Source organism: Mustela lutreola, chromosome 3 (genome assembly GCF_030435805.1).
Source record: "Mustela lutreola isolate mMusLut2 chromosome 3, mMusLut2.pri, whole genome shotgun sequence".
Taxonomy (NCBI): domain Eukaryota; kingdom Metazoa; phylum Chordata; class Mammalia; order Carnivora; family Mustelidae; genus Mustela; species Mustela lutreola.
The window spans coordinates 129,974,758-129,993,434 of NC_081292.1; the positions used below are offsets into that span (position 1 = coordinate 129,974,758).

Here is an 18,677-nt window from a genome sequence, read left to right on the forward strand (position 1 = left end):
TTCCTATTTAGCAAATTTGTATCAGACGTATGTTAAAAAAAAACATATCTCACTGGCTTCTAAGTTTCATTTTTAGAAATTCTAAGTAAATAAAAATGTGAACAAAGACTTAATAAACATGTTCAAAGCTTTGGTATAATAGCTTTAAAAAAGCAACAAAATGCCCCAAAGGAAATAGACTGAACTATAATTTTATGTGTACAGACACACACACAAATATCTACATAGGCCACAGGGTACATACAAAAACACACTATACACACACAAACAAATAAATCCTATGGCTACTAGTTTCCCCGGTGGTTGGGATTTGGGAGATTTTCTTTTCTTTTTACCTCTTGGTGTTTTCTCATTTGTTCAACCAATGAATATGAATTATTTATATGTTCTAAAAAGTGGGGGGTGGGAAATAGTGTGGATATGTATCAATCTTCACATATAAAAGCTTTAGTCAGGAACTCCTACATCCCCCTCCCCAACTTTTTTTGAGAGAGAGAGAGAGAACACAGACAGAGAGAGAGCGGGCGAGATAATCCCAAGCAGTCTCCACACCCAGCACAGAGCCTGACACAGGGCTTGATCTTACCACCCTGAGATCATGACCTGTGCTAAAATCAAGAGCAGGATGCTTAAGTAACTGAGCCACCCAGGTGTCCCCTACATTCTCTCCTAATCAATTTTATGTTTACATTTTCACCCCCTACACATAAAGCAGCTTTAGTTCATAAAATTCAAGAATATTTAGTAAACTGAGTATGGATTACTATTCCTATTCCTCTACTCTATGTTTAAATTCTGTTTTAGAGTCAAATTATTGAGCAGAATGTTGCAAAAAATAATCCATTAAAAAAATAAAAATTCTAGATATTATGGAAAACCAAAATAGAAGTTAATGATTTCTTTGACTTAGTAACAAAACAGTTTCTTAATTTAAGAAACTCTGATAAATAGCTAGCAGCTATACATCAGTATTACAGAGTGATTTTCTTTAACTTCAAAATGCCTTTAAAAGTCTTCAGAAGCATAACAGTATTGTCTTAAAATGACATGAGATAAAAATCCCTACACTCAAAAGTGTTTGGATTTGCAGATAACTGAAAAACTAATTATTTGTGAATATAAAAAGGAAGTTCTGAAATCACAATCTACAAAGATGAGAAAGTGTCACTAATTCACACAGAGGTGTTGAGAAACATTTTATATAAATTAGATTGTTTTCCAAAAAAGTCAAAAGCAGAGCCAGAAGAAAACATGATGAAGCTCGTTTCACTGGGATTTGTATTTATTTATTTCCTGAATATGACTACCACCGGGAACAGAGAGAATCGAGATCTCCTCCTTCCATGAGCAAGTCTGATGGTTCTGTGGGAGCCAGCACAAAGAATACAGGCCCTCTGAAAACCTCTATTGCTTTATCAATGCTGGTTTGTTTCCTCCTAGCAATGAGAAGGAAATGATCCTGAAAGCATCTAACAGTTTAAAACAAAAACTCTTTACTGAAGATTTAAAAAAAAAAAAAAAAAAAAAAGCCAAGTCAATGTTAAGTCTTAAAATAATGGGTATGAATCTGGTCAAAGTGGAGCAGGAAAAAGATGGATTTTAAAGGTTCAATTAAATTTAGTTTTGGTGAAACATTTAAAGTGTTAAAATAACAACTAACTGCTTATGTATTACTTGACTAGTAAGAAAGGAAATGGATTAATTGGATTAACTGATTTCTAGGTTGCCTCCCAGCTGTCCAACTGTGGAAAGGAATGTACCAAGGAATGACAGGTTATATCAGAAGAAACAATTTCATTTAAATAAAACAAAATTCCTGGGGCATCTGGGTGGCTCAGTCAGTTAAGCACCCAACAAAAAGCACTCTTGCTTTCAGCTCAGGTCATATCTCAGGGTCCTAAGATCAAGCCCTGCCTTCGGGTCAGTACTAGGAATGGAACTTCTTAAGATTCTCTCTCCCTCTGCCTCACAGGCACGCACACACTCTCTCTTTCTCTCAAGAATAATAGTAATAATAATAATAATAATAATAAATTTTTAAAAAATTCCTGGGGAACAATCTGGCTAGCTCAGTAGGCAGAGCATGCAACTCTTGATCTCAGGGTCATGAGTTCAATCCCCACCTTAAGCCTTGAGCTTACTTTAAAAAAAAAAAATTTTTTTTAATGTATGTATTTTGTATTAAACAAGGAAGGGAAACAATTTTTTGTGTGTCTTGGCTTTCTAATTCTCAGTCCTGTCACAGCTGTAGAGACACTAAGACAGAACTCTGAAAGAAAATGCACAAAGACAACAAAGACAAACTTAGGCTGTTTCTGATTATTTTAAGTGCAATGAATTATAAATTGAATGGCACAGAGGTCAGAGAGCAGCTAAAAGTTTTCTATTTTCTATTAAATACAAAGTGTAGTAATATCCAGAAAATACTCCACAGTGTTTTTCTTGACCAGAGAACTGGCAGAGCCAGTTTGTGGGTTTGCCCACAGCCTACAGCCAAGCCCTTCTGGGAATAAGTGGTTTAAGTGTTCCAGCAAGCTGTTATGGGTAGGCAGGGAAGTAAACTGACTTCTGACCTTCTCTAAGACAGATATGGTTAGTGAGAGGTGACATTCATTCACTGAATCTGGAATACAAACATAGAAGCTTCTCCTTCTTTTAAGGGACTTTTTTTTTTTTTTTTTTTTTTTTTTTTTTTTAAGATTTTATGTATTTATCTGAGAGAGAGAGACACAACAAGAGATTGAAAACAAGCAGGGAGAGGGACAAAGGGAGAAGCAGGCTTCCCAATGAGCACGGAGCCTGAAGCAGGGCTTGATCCCAGGACTCTGGGATCATGACCTGAGCCAAGGCAGCCACTTAACCAACTGAGCCACCCAGGCACCCCTCAAAGAACATACTTAAAAATCACGAGGGAAGGCCCATATATTTTTTTTTTTTTTACAAATTTTTTTTTTAAGATTTTATTTATTTATTTGACAGACAGAAATCCCAAGTAGGCAGAGAGGCAGGCAGAGAGAGGAGGAAGCCTAAACCAGCAGCCTAACGAAATCCAACAACCATAAAGCCTAACACATGCAGAGCACGGTATTAAAAATAAGAGGATCCAGAGCTCAGTAGATAGATCTTGGTTCTTCTTCCTACTATGTCGATTTGATGTGAACATTACAGAGAAAATAACACTTTCAGTACTCAAATTATTAATTTTAGTAGTTATTATTTTTGTAGAATTATATATAGGTTATATGAAGTGATGGATATTATCATGGATATCCTCAAAATATTGTATAGAATGCCTTTTAAACAGTAAGGGAAAATACAAGGTTCCATGATTGAAAGTTTCAGTAGAAAATTCAGTGCAAGATGGCAAGCGTAATTGCTGCTTTGATTTTTTTTTTAAAAGATTTATTTATTTGTTTGACAGACAAATCACAAGGAGGCAGAGAGGCAGGCAGAGAGGAGGAAGCAGGCTCCCCGCTGAGCAGAGAGCCTGATGCGGGGCTTGATCCCAGGACCCTGAGATCATGACCTGAGACAAAGGCAGAGCCTTTAACCCACTGAGCCACCTAGGCGCCCCAGGTCCATATTTTTTTTTTTAACAAACTTATTTTTTTCAGTGTTCCAAGATTCATTGTTTATGCACCACACCCAGTGCTCCATGCAATATGTGCCCTCCTTAATGAAAGCCCATATTTCTAAAAGGAGACTTTGGCCAGGTACTATATGTTCTCCTCCCTCAGTGCAGATCACCAGTCTAATCTTTTTGGAAAAGACTCACCACTGAGAAAACTAGGCAGTAGTCAGTCTGTTCACAACATCTGCCTTATAGAAGAGGAAATCATGTTGCAGGGAGAGGATTTTTTCCCAAATGTCACTGTAATGGGTCAAACGGGAACCCAAATATAATCCATTTAAGAATATCTATAATTATCTTTATTTCTTCCATTTTCTATGGTTACTCACTTCCCCACAGCTGTTTTATGGGCATGATATAAACAACTCTTTCTTCACTTGTGTATCTCTTCACTGTTTACAAAACACCTTCAGACATCATCTCATTTGATCCCCCCTGCCCCATGACCCTTGGGGGAAGGTATTATGTTTATTTAAATAATGGGAAAAATGAAGGCTGGCAAACAAGTCACTTGCCCAAGGTCACATCTAAGGAGTGTGAGCCTATGTCTTCTAAGTCAAATTTGCACTCCTCATACTCCCGGAGCCAAAACAAAAAGAACAAGAGAGGGAATAATGCTGACTTTGACAAGCATGGCTCTTGCCCTGAAGTAGCTTACAGTATAACCAGTATCCAACAACAAAATATATAAGAGTAACAGAAAAATGCCTCTGTGCCCAAAGAGCTCCTCGTCTTAATCTCCAGAACTTTATATGTGAATGTGTCTTCACACGGCAAAAGAAACTTTCCAGATGTGATTAAATTACAAATCTTGATGTGGAAGATTTCTCTGAATTATAATCACAAGAGGGGGCAGAAGAGTTAGTGTCAGATGATGTAGCCAGAGAAGGACCAGATTAGCCCTTGCTGGGATGTGGGTGATTTCTAAAAGCTGGAAAAGGTATGAAAACAGATTCTTCCCTCGAGCCTCCAGGAGGAAGGCAGTAATGCCAAAATCCTGACTTTAGTCCCATTTGCATTTTGGACATCTGACCTCCAAAACTGAAGATAATAAATTTGTTCTATTTTTAAGCCACAAGTTTAGGGGCTCCTGGGTGGCTCAGTCATTAAGCATCTGCCTTCAGCTCAGGTAATGATCCTAGGGTCCTGGGATCAGGTCCCACATACGGCTGAAGCCTGCTTCTCCCTCTCCCTCTCCTCTTTCCCTTTGCTTGTGCTCTTTCCCTCTCATGCTCTCTCTCTCAAATAAGTAATTTTTTTTTTTTAAGCCACCAAGTTTAAAGTAACTTGTTACAACAACAATAAGAAACTAATTCGGGCATGAAGACAAATTTGAGGAAATGGACTAGATCTCGTAGACTACATGAATTGAATATTCTTGACATTGTTTTACAACCCAATATAATATATTTTAGAATATTTTTACTTCCTAAAACACATTAATCTTAAAGCATATGTTCAGCGTTCCTAAGTCCTACTTTTTCACATCCACATTCAGATAGATTAACTCTGTTTTCTACTCTTAATCAACTTCACATAAGATAAACAAATCACCAAAATGATGTTTTCATTTTTACTAATTCTACTTTGGTTCAAAGTTCATATTATTCTGTCAATTTAGGGAAAAACCCATTTCAGCCATTATGCAGACCTTGGTTAAAACCTACAAATGGTGCGCAGTCATTAGATCAATGGGTTTAAAAATCCAAGAGGGCTACTATTCAAAGCAAGTTGTACTACTTCTTTCTTTCTTTTTTAAGATTTTATTTATTTATTTATTTATTTTGTGAGAGAGAGAGAGAGAGAGAGCGTGCCCACACAAGCAGGCAGAGTGGCAGGCAGAGATGGAGAGAGAAGCAGGCTCCCTGCCGAGCAAGGAATCTGACTGGGGACTTGATCCCAGGACTGTGGGATCACATGATCCTGAGCCGAAGGCAGCAGCTTAACCGACTGAGCCACCCAGGTGTCCCAAGTTGTACTATTTCAATCATTATCCAAATATTTGTAAAAGAAGACATTAGATTCTCCTTTTTCCATCCTAGTCGTGACTGTTTACATATAATGTCAAGAAAATCAGCAGGAAAGAAGAACAAAGAAGTCACACAAAAGGACACAACTAGGAATGCAATAAAGGTTATGTTTAGAAATTAACCAAAAAAATGGCAAGCAAAAGTCAGTAGACTGAAAGAAAAATAACACAACGTGTTTGAAAGCTAAATTTCACAAATCCAAGAGATAAGAAATTTTAGGCTGAGGTTTCCTTTTGTTCCTGAAGGCTCAGTCATACATAAATATCATTCAAAAATCAAAGCAGCGGGGTGCCTGGGTGGCTCAGTGAGTTAAAGCCTCTGCCTTCGGCTCAGGTCATGATCCCAGGGTTCTGGGATCAAGCCCCGCATCAGGCTCTCTGCTCAGCGGGGAGCCTGCTTCCTCCTCTCTCTCTCTGCCTGCTTCTCTGCCTCCTTGTGATTTCTTGTCTGTCAAATAAATAAATAAATCTTTAAAAAAAAATCAAAGCAGCAATTACACTTGCCATTTTGCACTGAATTTTCTACTGAAACTTTCAATCATGGAACCTTGTATTTTCCCTTACTGTTTAAAAGGCATTCTGTACAATATTTTGAGGATATCCATGATAATATCCATCACTTCATATAACCTATATATAATTCTACAAAAATAATGACTAATAAAATTAATAATTTGGGTACTGAAAGTGTTATTTTCTCTGTAATTTTCACATCAAACCGACATAGTAAGACAAAGAACCAAGATCTATCCACTGAGCTCTAGATTCTCTTGTTTTTAATACCATGCTCTGCATGTGTTAGGCTTTATGGTCGCTGGATTTCGTTAGGCTGCCGGTTTAGAGAACCTTTTAAATTCATTTAGATGTTTCTTCAGCTTACTTTCAACTTCATTTCTCTCATGTCCTCAATGAGGACTTACTGCCCTCACACTATACATAGAAACTTGATACTCACATAGATTCTACATACATGGGTCACACAGAATGACTTTTCATTATAAACATCTTTTACCAATCTATGCACATACTGTTTCCTTCACGTGGAACCCTCTTCTACGTCTGGTGAATTCCATCTCCTTTTTCATTAGCTAGCTCAAATGTCACCAACTGCTTTAAAGCCTTCTTCAAAGATGCCAGCAGAGTTCGACTTCCCAGTTATGTTTTCTTTATTTCAGTATAAATGTATTTGCCTACTACTCAAAGTTGAAGTGAAATAAATGTAGACTGGTCTTCCTCTGCCCCAACTACCTAAAATCATGCACTCGGGTAGTAAAAAAAGCACAGTAAGCGTATCTGTTTTTCTTCTGTAAGAGCTTCCTTAGTTTCTTAAACTAAGCATTACGCGATCTTAAAATCAAAATCTAGACTTCCTTCCTTTAGCTACTATGTCTTAATGCAGATGACCAGCTACAGTGAAACTGACTTCTAATAAATTACACACTCCCTAAATATCCAGGGACATCTTTGGTAAACACTAAAAGTAAAATTAGCCCCTGAATTGTTTTTGATCAGTAATATACACACCTTGTATTTGTATAGAATGTTTTCTTTCCATTACCTTTTTTTCCAGCCAAAAAGAGAAATATGCACCCTCTTGCTTCAATACTTTTTCTTCTTTTGAAGGACACTTTTATTTCTACAAGCTGATAACCTATCATTTCTTAGTTGTGCTAGATAAGCCAGGCTTTTCCTGATTTTCACAGGCATGAGACTTAGACTCAGACCATCAAATACTACCACAAAAGCTCTAAATCTCTAGCAAGTGATGCAAAGAGGCAGAGAGAGAGATCAGAAATCATTCTCATGGTGTCCCTGGCCAACGACAGCAATTCTAGTAGTAATAAAACACGGTATCGATAGTTCCTCTGCTAGCTTCTCTTGCCCATTTTTCAGAAAACTAGTGAGTTACCAATATCCCTCTAATAAATTTCTGTTCAGTTAAATGTAGCTAAAGTCAATTTTTATTGCTTTTCACAAAGAACCCAACACCTATATGCAAAATACACACCTATGCATTCTACCCTAATGCTAGATACCTCTCCATACACTAGCATACAACAGTAAGCAGAAATAAGTTTGTTCCCTGGTTTGGAGAGCTTAGTCTAGCCAGGAAAACAAATACATCATAACATAACTAGGAAAAGGAAAAAAAAAAGGAAAAAGAAAAAAAATCAATGTAAATTTTACCTTAATAAAGAAAAAGAGCTGTGTTCAGTGCAGTAAGACTGCCTGTATAGCAGAACTTGACAGAAAGGAAGAGGAGGGAAACGTGGCAATAGCAAAGGCTGTTCAAAATGTAGGATTTAACAGCAAGCATTTATACATCCCCCAAAAGCACCTTACTATAAAAATTTTTATAGTGATCCTGGAGCTAGCTGAGGTTTGTTCTTTTTATAGGAAGGGATAAAGTCACTATTCCGTTTTGTTTTGTTTTGTTTTTTTAAGGATAAACAGCATAGGAAACAAAGGAGCCTAAAGTACTTCACGCAGTTACAAACATCAAATGTTGCAGCAAAAATCACTAGGGAGACTTCTCAAGGTTCGAGTGAACTTTCAGACTCAAAAAACTACCAAAGGTCACACATACCAGCAGTCTCTTTAGAGGACACTGGACAGAATCAGACATACCTCCCAAATGAGAGTGCTTACATGAACTTGCCTGTGCAGCAGTATGTACATACAGCTGTCCAAAGCTCTTCTCTTGGCCTCACCAAGTGACAGCTCACAAAGGAAGAAACCAGATATGTGGGTATAGGAGCTACCCTGGCTTCAAAGCCTCTCTTGTAATAACTCCACTGCCAGAGTTCCAGAGTGCCCACAGAGGACATGCCATCTATTGTTAACTGCACTCAGGGAACCCCAAAGCTATGTACAGCATCCCCATCATGAATTTCAGTCTGTTTATAATTGCAACCAGTCTAAATACAATTTACCAACCAGGGACCATTTTCAGTATAAGCAATAATATCTAGTCACTTAACCACTCAGGATCCAGTAAAACAGAGCAAAATACTTAGTAAGATCAAGTCGGCATGCAGAACAGGAAAGGGTTTCAACAACCAATTTTCAACAGAATATTCAATTTTACTGTACCTCCATGTATTATTCAGTTAGGCTGCATTATGCTATAATAACAAGCATCCCTAAAATCTTAGTTGAAAACAACCAAGAATTATTTTGTACATGTACACTGTAGGTTAGTAAGCATCTATGCTTCACGCCTTCCTCACTCGGGGGACCCTGGCTGATGGAGGCTCTATCATTAAACTATCACTACTCACTAGAGCATTTGGTAAGAGGAGAGGCAGAATAACACCCCAACTCCTAAACCCTTCTGCCCACAAGTGATACACTTCTACTCATGTTTTATTGGCTAGAAAAAGTCATATGAGTGTACCTAAATTCAAAGGTTTTCTCCAGAGTTTTAGAAACATGATACTGAGGAATAGTTGTATTGTCTACCACATCATATAAACCAGAGCTGATTTAAATGATTCTGGGAATTTTATTTTCAAAATATTAAAAATATGAAGATGGAGCCCTTTTAACCATTAAAGTCTCTTCTGCACCCAGAAACACAATAAAGTAGCAGATAACTACCTAATTTAAATTATTCAGGATCACCCCACAAATGTACTACAGAATATAGAAAGGGAGGTAATTTTTCCAACCAACACCGGAAAGGCCTATTCTCTTTTCAAGACACTACAACATACAACAAATATAAAGTAAAGAAAGAGTCGGCACAGGGCAAACTCAACTACAGAATCAAGAAAGTTAAGAACAATAAGGGGACACAATAGTTACGGACGAAGAGCAGAGACTTTAAAACAAGGAAGGAATGGTCAGCAAGGCAAACTGTGAGAGGTCCAACAAGATGAGGGACCCCAAGGGACCACTGAGTAGGCAGTCAAAAAAGATTTCAGTCAGAGCCCCTGCTGGGTGGCCAGACTGAAGTGGCTGGACATGGGAAGTGATGAAGAGCATTCAATTTGCTGAATGTGATAAAAGGAGAAAGGAAAATGACTAAAAGGAAATAATGATGTTCACGGGGACGCTGTTTTGATTAGTTTTCAGGTAGAAACAATTTAAACATATTTGCAAGTTAAAAGGGAAGAAAAAGGGCAAATGAAGAACAGAGACAGAGAGAATAATGAAGGAACAGGCAGGGTCCATGAGAAGGCTGAGCGAGGTGATAACAATACAAAGCAGCCTGTATTGACTGAACCACGGTGATGTGCCGCTCCCTGTACCAAGCACCTTACATGGCTGAACTCACACATTTTTAACTCATTCAATTTAATGCATACCCAAGAGGAGGTTGGAGGAGGACACTGCAGGAGGAAAAAGACAGTAACCATGCAAGTTAAACCACAATAAATGGCAGGACCAGTGTTTGAGCCCAGGCCGGTAGCCTCTAGAAACCACACACATCCCCTTAGCTACTCTCTCCCTTGAAATGTGACTGAGATGATGGAAAGACAGAAAAGCCACTATCTCCCTTGAGATGCTGGAAAAGATAAAAGGCATCTGCGGTGTGGAGATGCTTATGTGTTTGGGCTTGGACAGAGTGCGAGCACCTCAGGAGAGAGGTTTAAGGCAAGTTGAGGGGATGCTTAAATTGTAAGCAGTTCTTCCACAGTCAAGACACAGTCTATTATCCAGATACACATTATCTTGACTAGATTATTGCAATCTATATTGTCCTCTTTCTTAAATTCCAATGAACACGATGTGGACAAAAATTCTAACATAAGAAATGAATGTATTCCAATGTAAAAAAATGAAGTCTTAATTTGTATATTCTTTTCGCGAGGGAAGTCTCAGAAGTCCCAACTTGTGCTAGGCAACACACATTATTGTAGTAGGCTTTAGGGTTTCCGCAGTGAATAAAACAGATAAAAACAAAACAAACAAAAACAAAAACAAAAAAACCCTGTCCTCATGGAACATATAAACTAATGGAGAGAAGGAGACGTTAAATACCTTATGTAGCTATGTGAGTATTCCAGGGGAAAATAAAGCAAAAAGAAGACCGAGTACAAAGTGGGAAAAGGGTAACTGCAGTTTTAAATAAGATGGTCAGAGAATTACTGAGAAGATGGTATTTGAGCAATTATTGAAGCTAGGGGTGGAGGGGGCACCCGATGGACATTTGAGCAAACAATGTTCCAGGCAGAGGAAAAGCCCACGCAAGGATGAGGTGGGACTGTGTGCTTTGTTTATGAGCCCCTGCCAAGTGAGGCTGGAAGAAAACGGAGGGAAGAACAGAAGATGGAGGTGAAGATACAAACAGGGGACTGGAATACTCAGGGACCTCTCAGCTACTATGAGACATATGGGAAGATAGTAGTGGAATACAAGCAGGAGTATTGTCATCTGAATGTTTTAAAACAATCACTCTGGTTGCTGTAGAGAACAGTCCAGAGGCGAACAAGGCAGAAGTAGAGAGAACAGTGAGATGTGCTAGCTCTCTTCCAACTGCCCCTCCAGGTTTCCTATGCACCCTGATCTTTGCCCAGGATGCCATGCCTGCTCGCTCCCAGAAGGATTCCAGCAGTGGGGAGCACACACAGGATTACAGGGAGGAAGAAGGGTGAGGTCAGGTTTTATTCCCTGGCTCCTCCCTTCCAGTTACTCTGGGCTGACTACTACCCTCCGACAAATGCCGCAGCCCCTGTCTTGGGGCTCTCTCCACCTCATCCTCTGGATTCTGGTAACTACTCCCTTTCCTTAACTGCTCTTTCCTGTCTCCCTTCAGGCCTAGAGGCCCAATTTTAATGAGACCTTGCACCGTACTTTCTGTAAACAGTCTTTTTACTAAAAGCTCCTCAAACCGTCCCAATTTAAGTGTACCATCTCCTTCCTGGCAGCACACTAATTCAGCAGTCCAGAGCAACAGTCCAGGTGGAAGACAATGGTAGCTTAGACCAGGATGTTAGCAGCAGAATGTCAAGAAGCAGTTAGATCTTCATTTGCTGACAGATAAAATGTCAAGCGTAACTCCAGATTTTGGCCTAAGCAACCAAAAGGATGTAAAACCATCAACTGAGATTCATTTCTTAAAATCACAAATCAACAAAAAATATGTGCAAATATATTAAAACTGGCATACAGAAAAAGGAATACTATGGCTTACAAACAAATGAAAAGATGTTTCTCTTACCCTTAAAGGAATGCAAATTAATATAACCATATAAAACAATAAAACATATATAATACATAATATATGAAACAATATCCCATATAAAATTGACATAGATAAATATACAGTGATAAGTGGTACTGTCATGGATATCAGAAAACATAATTGAAGGAGCCTAAACCTCTGTGAAGAGTAATCTGCAATATCTACCAAAACTTTAAATATATATATTTTAAAATCCCCTACTAGGACTTTATCCTATAAACATACTCACATATTTGCACAAATCATGAGTACAAGATTTTTTTGACTACTGGAGTGTTTATAATTACAGAAGACTAGAAACAACCTAAATGTCCAACAAAAAGAAATACGAGTTAAATAAATTAGGTTATATATACTAAAGAATAAAATACTATCAATGGTTTGCAAAGAATGAAGTAAATACATACATATATCAATATATATCAATTATGGAAAAGAAAGATCTACAAAGGATTTATATTGCTGGAGGGGGCATGGAGGAGTCAGGCGCGTAACAGAAGTATTTAGTATATTCTTATTTGTGAGGTTTTTTTTTTTCTGAAGGATATACACATATGTAGGAATAAAAAAATTCTAGAAAGGTCAAAGAAATTGTTTAATGCAATTGCCTTTAAGCAGGCTGATGTTACAGACTCCTATTTTTCATCATATACCCTCTGTGGACTGTTTGAAATTTTTGGCCAAGTACATATATTATTTTTTGAATAAACAAAATAGTATATAAAGCCAAATATCAAAAAAAAATTATCTTATACTGCATAAAAGTAGTGCTGAATACAGAAATATATCAACAGTACCACCTATCAAAACTGAACTACAGTTTCATTCTATTATCATTTCTATTTTGTTAGAAAATATAAATGCCCTGACCATTAATATTTTGAGTCACTGGTATTTCTCCATTTGTGGTAAAATTGAGCCTATTTACATACTCTTGGGGTTTTTCCAAATGTCAGCCATATACGGAAAAAACAACAGGGTTTATTGTAGACGATTTCAAGTGGAAAAAAACAAACATGACCTGATTTCCATTAAAAGTTAGTTTAATGACTGACACTCATTTTGGCACTGATCAGGATATCAAATGGAACAATCTACATCATGACTCCTGTTTCACTAATGTAATTCCCAGAACTACTATATTTTAGAACTAGCAGGAAACAACAATATGGAAAAGAAAAAAATCATTTATCTTCAGGCTCACCTTAAAATATTCTATCAAAGCCCAGCAAATCCGAAGTGCTAAAAAAATTTTGTAAAACTATTTTACCAGAATGATGTCATATTACTTCTTTGAAGACTCTCTAAGTTTTCACAAATGTAGATAAATATACTAATACATATGTGTACAGGATTATATATATTTTCTTTCATAGATATAAATTAAAACTCAACTTATTTCTTCTCATCTTCCTTATGTGATTTTTCTCCTCTCTACCACAATCCTGACTGATACAGAAATTTATCCCTGTAGATAAGATTTTAATGTTATCCAAACAATAATGTATAATTCCCCCAGTAAATCTGGGGTAAGAATTTTTTTTAAGTCAACCAAATCTACTTGAATATAAAAGATTCCACAACTGGTTTTGGTAGTACAACTCAAGGCTTAGATTATTTCAAGATTAGGGAGTTGATCTACAATTGTCAAAATTCTTCAATTTTGCCGACAGAAAAAAGGACAGAAAGCTTTGCTCCCTCTTCTTCGAAGAGGTACAAAAACATTTTAATAGATTTTCCCCAGATTTCTACAGACTATCACTTTGAAATTGAAGACATCCAAAATAGTGAAAACGCCATGTACGGTTAAGGCTTTTATATACCACAAAATTATAAGAAAAAATAATATGTCTTTAGTGTTCATGTAACTTTCTCTGGGGATATTGAGTTGCTTATATACATTGTTTCATTAAGTAGTTACACTTAAGGTAAGTTCTTTCAAAAATTAAATAATATTAAAACATACCAAATAGGTGGAATGAAGGGATTCAGGACTGCTGTCTCCCTATTCCCGAATGCATCACTTTGGCATATGGATTATTTTGAGCTGAAGACACTTGAGATCCTGCCAGCTCAAAAGACTGCTTTTGTCCCCTTAACCACAGAGAAGCTAAATTGAGGGTCTTTCCCAGAGTAGTTACTAACAGAGATAAATTTTAGCTGAGTGACCCATCTGTATGGTAGGGCAAACATCTAATTATCAAACATCTGCTCTTTTTTTTTTTTTTTTAAATTTTATTTATTTATTTGAGAGAAAGAGAAAGCAAGAGCATGAGCAGGGGGGAGGGAGAAGGAGAGGAGAAAGCAGACTCCCTGCTCAGCAGGGAGCCCCAACAGGCTAGATCCCAGGACCCTGAGATCATGACCTGAGCCAAAGGCAGAGCTTAACCGACTTAGCCACCCAGGTGCCCCAAATATCTGCTTTTCTTACCACTCCATGAATGCATTCCTTTCCTCTGAAATCCCAGCCCCCTACTCCCTCTTTCCTTAGTTCAGATATATACCTCATTTTGCCTATCTTTGAAATTTCCATGTCTCCATGGTTTTCTGGCACTTCTCATTCTCTCCTGTGTCTCATATCAATTCGATTCTTAGTCCAGCTAGAAGGACCTTTAGAGGAGACAAGTATTCTTGTTCCCCAACAGGAGGGAAGGGAAGAGAGGGGAAAATATCAAATAGTAAGAAAAGGGACCACTGCTTCAACCTTTACCTGTTGCATCAAATTCAATTGGTTGGCACCCCCGGTGAGAAGACCAGTCACACTTTAGGACTTGTCCTCCTTCCACAATCCCAGGCTGGGTAGTGTTTGCTTTGGGTGCTCCCACCAGAAGAAATATCCTGCAAAAATACAAAAGGGAAGGTAGGATTTTAAACGGAACAAAGCATAAATAATAACTTATGATTTAGGAAGAAAAATCATTCTCTTGCTATTATCCCAATTTTTTAAAAAGCATTCACTGAGAGCATAATCAATCTTCTAGATTCATTTGGTGTTCTTACATACATGTATTATTTAACATAGTTTACTCATCCTAATAACACATTATAAGGCAGTTTCAGGGTTACATCTCATTTAAAAATGTATGTTGCTCAAACTTTACCTTTAAATATAGAAAATTTATCATGTGTCAATTACATGTCAAAAAACCCTGTGAAAATTGTATGCTAGCTAGAGTCTGGATGTTTCATCTTGATTTTTTGGTATTATATTTTGTCTTTTGGGAGGGTTTTGTTTGTCTGTGCTCGTGGTCAGCTACACACTTTCTGTATCTTGAATGCTAAACAAAAAAAAACATATATATAAATTATTCTAAAGTATGGCAGTTCTATGGGGTGCCTGGGTGGGTCAGTCAGTTAAGCCTCTGCCTTCGGCTCACGTCATGATCTCAGGGTCCTGGGATGAGCCCCACATTGGGCCCTCTGCTCAGTGGGAGCTTGTTTCTCCCTCTCCGTCTACAACGCCCTCTGCTTGTGCTCTTTTTGTCAACTAAATACATAAAATATTTTTAAAAATATGGCAATTCTAAATATTATTAGTATTTTCCTTTATGGAAAACTTGTTTCAGAACTGTTGTATTTTAAGTGCCAAACAGATTCCTCTTTTCAGAGGACTGATCTAATCAATCCCTGGCCAAAAAATAGGATCAGCAGTCATCTGGATAAAATGAGCAGAAGACAAAATAATCAGGAGTTAAGTTTTTAAGCAAAAGAGACTTTTTCTTCGGTTTTCTTCCTATTTATTCAGAAAAAGAAATGCCCTGAGTGTCTGTTCTACACAAAGCACAGTGCTGGGCACTGGAGGCACCAAGATGAAAAACACAACTTTGGTTCCTGCTCTCAGTGTGGTTTACATTCCCTTTTCGGAGACACAAAGAACCTAACCAAAAAAATTAGTCACGGTTACAAGTGCTGTGAAGGAAACCAAAGTTGGCTGAGACAGATTATTTGGAAACAAGGAGAGGAAACCTTCTTTAGATAAAGGAAAGTGATTATCTTTGAGGAATGAGAGAGAAAGACTTCTGTAAAGAATGAAGAGAGACCTCATTTAGATATGCAAGAACCTCACTTAGCAAGGAAACTTACTTCTAAATAAACCAAGATTAGAAGGTCACCAAGTAGTATTTGTGGGTCAGCAGTGGGGGGGGGGGGGGGGCAGGGGGAGAAGGGGAGAAATCGGGAATGAAGTGGTGAATAAAGTAGAATTAAGGAAGTGAAGTGGTAGATGGCAGCACCCCCCCCACACTCCCCCACCCCAGCAGGGACAAAGACCCTAGGCTAGAAAGAGCTTAGTCTCCAAGAGTTTCAAGAAAAGAGGTATGGCTGAGGCAAGATAGCAAGCTAAGAATGACAGAAGATACAGGGGAGGAGTTTGGCCCAAGCTAAACCAAGCAGCGCTATTCGGCCAGGGTAAAACTTTGGATTTTATCATACGGTCCATGGGTCCATGTGAAGACTTGGAATTTTTTTTTTTTTTAAGCAAAAGAATGACACAATCTAATAAAGAAAACTAAATCTGGCACCTTCTGGGGATAGGAGTAAGAAGGGAGGGGAGCAAAATGGAACAAGGAAAGCAAGAGACTTAGCAGCTGAGAGATGATAGTGACCTAGATTGGAAGGGCGGGTGGAGAAAGAGATGGGTGGGCACACTTGGGAAATGTCTGAGGGCAGAATGAACAGGGATCGCTGTTGGCTCGAGTATGGGGAAAGAGAAATTTTTAAAAAGTCACTTAGGTTTCCTTCAGGACTGCATGAATGGGAGAACCATTTACTGCACACACAAAAAAGCTTCAAGATTAGGGAAGCAAAAGGCAGATTAAGTATTCACAGGAAAACCAAGAATTCAGTTGTCAATGTTAGTCTGAAACATCTGTGAGGCACCTAACTGCTAGTCAGAAGCTCTGAATGGAGTTTTGCCTTCGAGTTAATGTACTAAGAATGTCAACTTAGAATAGACAGCTTCACGAAGAGAGGAGCTTTAGAGAGAAGGGGATCAAAGAGCAAGCTCTGAGGAGCATGGGCATTTAGGAGTCAGGTAGAAAAAGAGCAAAGAGTAAAAGAGAATGAGAAGAAATTGATTGAAGTAGAAAAGAAAACAGGATACAGTTATACACAGAAGGCCCTAAATAAATGCAATCACCATTATTCCATTTCCTTATTAAACAGTCACTTAACTTCTAGCAAAGAAAATATTTAAATGCCTTTCCCTTTTTTGTAAAGTTATGAACAAACCTACATTTTAATATGGAATGCACTCATTTTAACTTTTATTTATAAATTTCAATTTCATTTCTTGTGGGTGGCATTTGCTAAATCTTACTTAAACTAGTCAAGAGCTGGCTGCATGAATGGATGGGTTACAGAAATCCTGCTTTCTGATATTTATCTTAAAACTCCATACTCAAAATAAAGGCAAAACTCCCAACTGAACCACACCCTGTTTAATAAAGCTTTATGCAGTCATATTTGGCATCAGTAAAACATCAATGTTGGCTCCTTCTCATCAGAGCCAACTGAGTTTTCATTCAACAGGAAAACAAAATAAGGCTATGAGTAAGAGAGCCCTTACCCCCCATGAATAAGAGAGCACTAAGCATCACCATACCCTCCTTTACGGCAGCAGAGCTCGTTAACAGATAAATTACATATATACGTATGAAATTTTCTATTTCAACAGGTCAAAAATTTGGCCACAAAAATCATAAAACTTCCCCCATTCATCTGGATGAAATGATTTTTGAGTGCATGACAGGGAAAAAGAGTATCATACAAGTGTACTTTTCAAGATCTATATCTGAAAAGACATAGGATCAATTCCTGCAAGAGTTCTAATAAGCACAGTACAAGCACAGGTATGCGCATGATTTCAGTGCTGTGGATAATAGCCAGGTTCCAGAAGAGGACAGAAAAGGTGCTCTCAGAATCTGCCCAGCAATCTACAAGCAAAACTCATTTCTGGACCACCATCATAGTGCATGTTACAGAATCGTCTGTAATTTTTTTTCAAAGCTATTCTTCCTACTTTATAATAAATCACTTCCTTGAAAGTAGGAGGCTCTAATTTATCTATGCATCTGCCACTTCACCAGCACTTAAGAAAAGTTTTTGACTTTTTAAAATTTTTTTGAAGATTTTATTTATTTATTTGAGACAGAGAGCATGAAGGAGGGGGGGGAGGCACTGAGGGAGAGGGAGAACCAGGCTCCCCGCTGAGCAGCGAGACTGATACAGGGCTCAATGCCAGGACCCTGAGATCATGATCTGAGGTGAAGGTAGATGCTTAACCAAATGAGTCACCCAGGTGCCCCAAGAAAATATTTTTAAACTGACAGGTAAGTAGCAAGTAAACTGGATAGTTACAGGTCTCAATCTTAAAATAGCCATGTATAAACAGGCCATTTCCACTCTCACCAATCCCTTTAGAATGCAGAAATCATCCTCTATTAAACATCCAATTATTTAAATTACCCTTAAAATAATTTATATAACATATTTCTTCTTAATCTTGGATTTCAGATACTTTCTTTACTTGGGCACTGTAAGACAGAGAGCGGGCTGAGAAGTTACTAGTGGACGTGGACTTCAGCAAAGACAGAAAAAGGATACAGTAGGAGAGTTCTGAATGAAAACTGCACTCCACTGGCAGCACAAAGCTCACCTTCCTTGGATAAGATGAGGAATAAGGCTGCTGCTTTTCATCAGAGCATTTGCACATTGAAAGCATGAAATGATAGTAATTAGATGTACTAAATGGCTGTTCACCAGATTTTCCTAAGCTTACCTTCATGTGCAGTCTTGCACATTGGTGAAATGCCACAGAAATGGTAGGA

At 37.9% G+C, this 18,677-nt stretch overlaps 1 protein-coding gene across 1 annotated transcript in view; it reads right to left on the reverse strand.

The window, feature by feature from the left end:
- The window catches only part of ITGAV (integrin subunit alpha V), a 103,019-nt gene that overhangs the window by 76,671 nt on the left and 7,671 nt on the right, over window positions 1-18,677 (reverse strand). Inside the window, exon 2 of the mRNA XM_059166830.1 lies at window positions 14,561-14,688. Within this exon, the coding sequence (XP_059022813.1) occupies window positions 14,561-14,688 (128 nt within the window). The remainder of the gene's footprint in view (window positions 1-14,560; window positions 14,689-18,677) is intronic.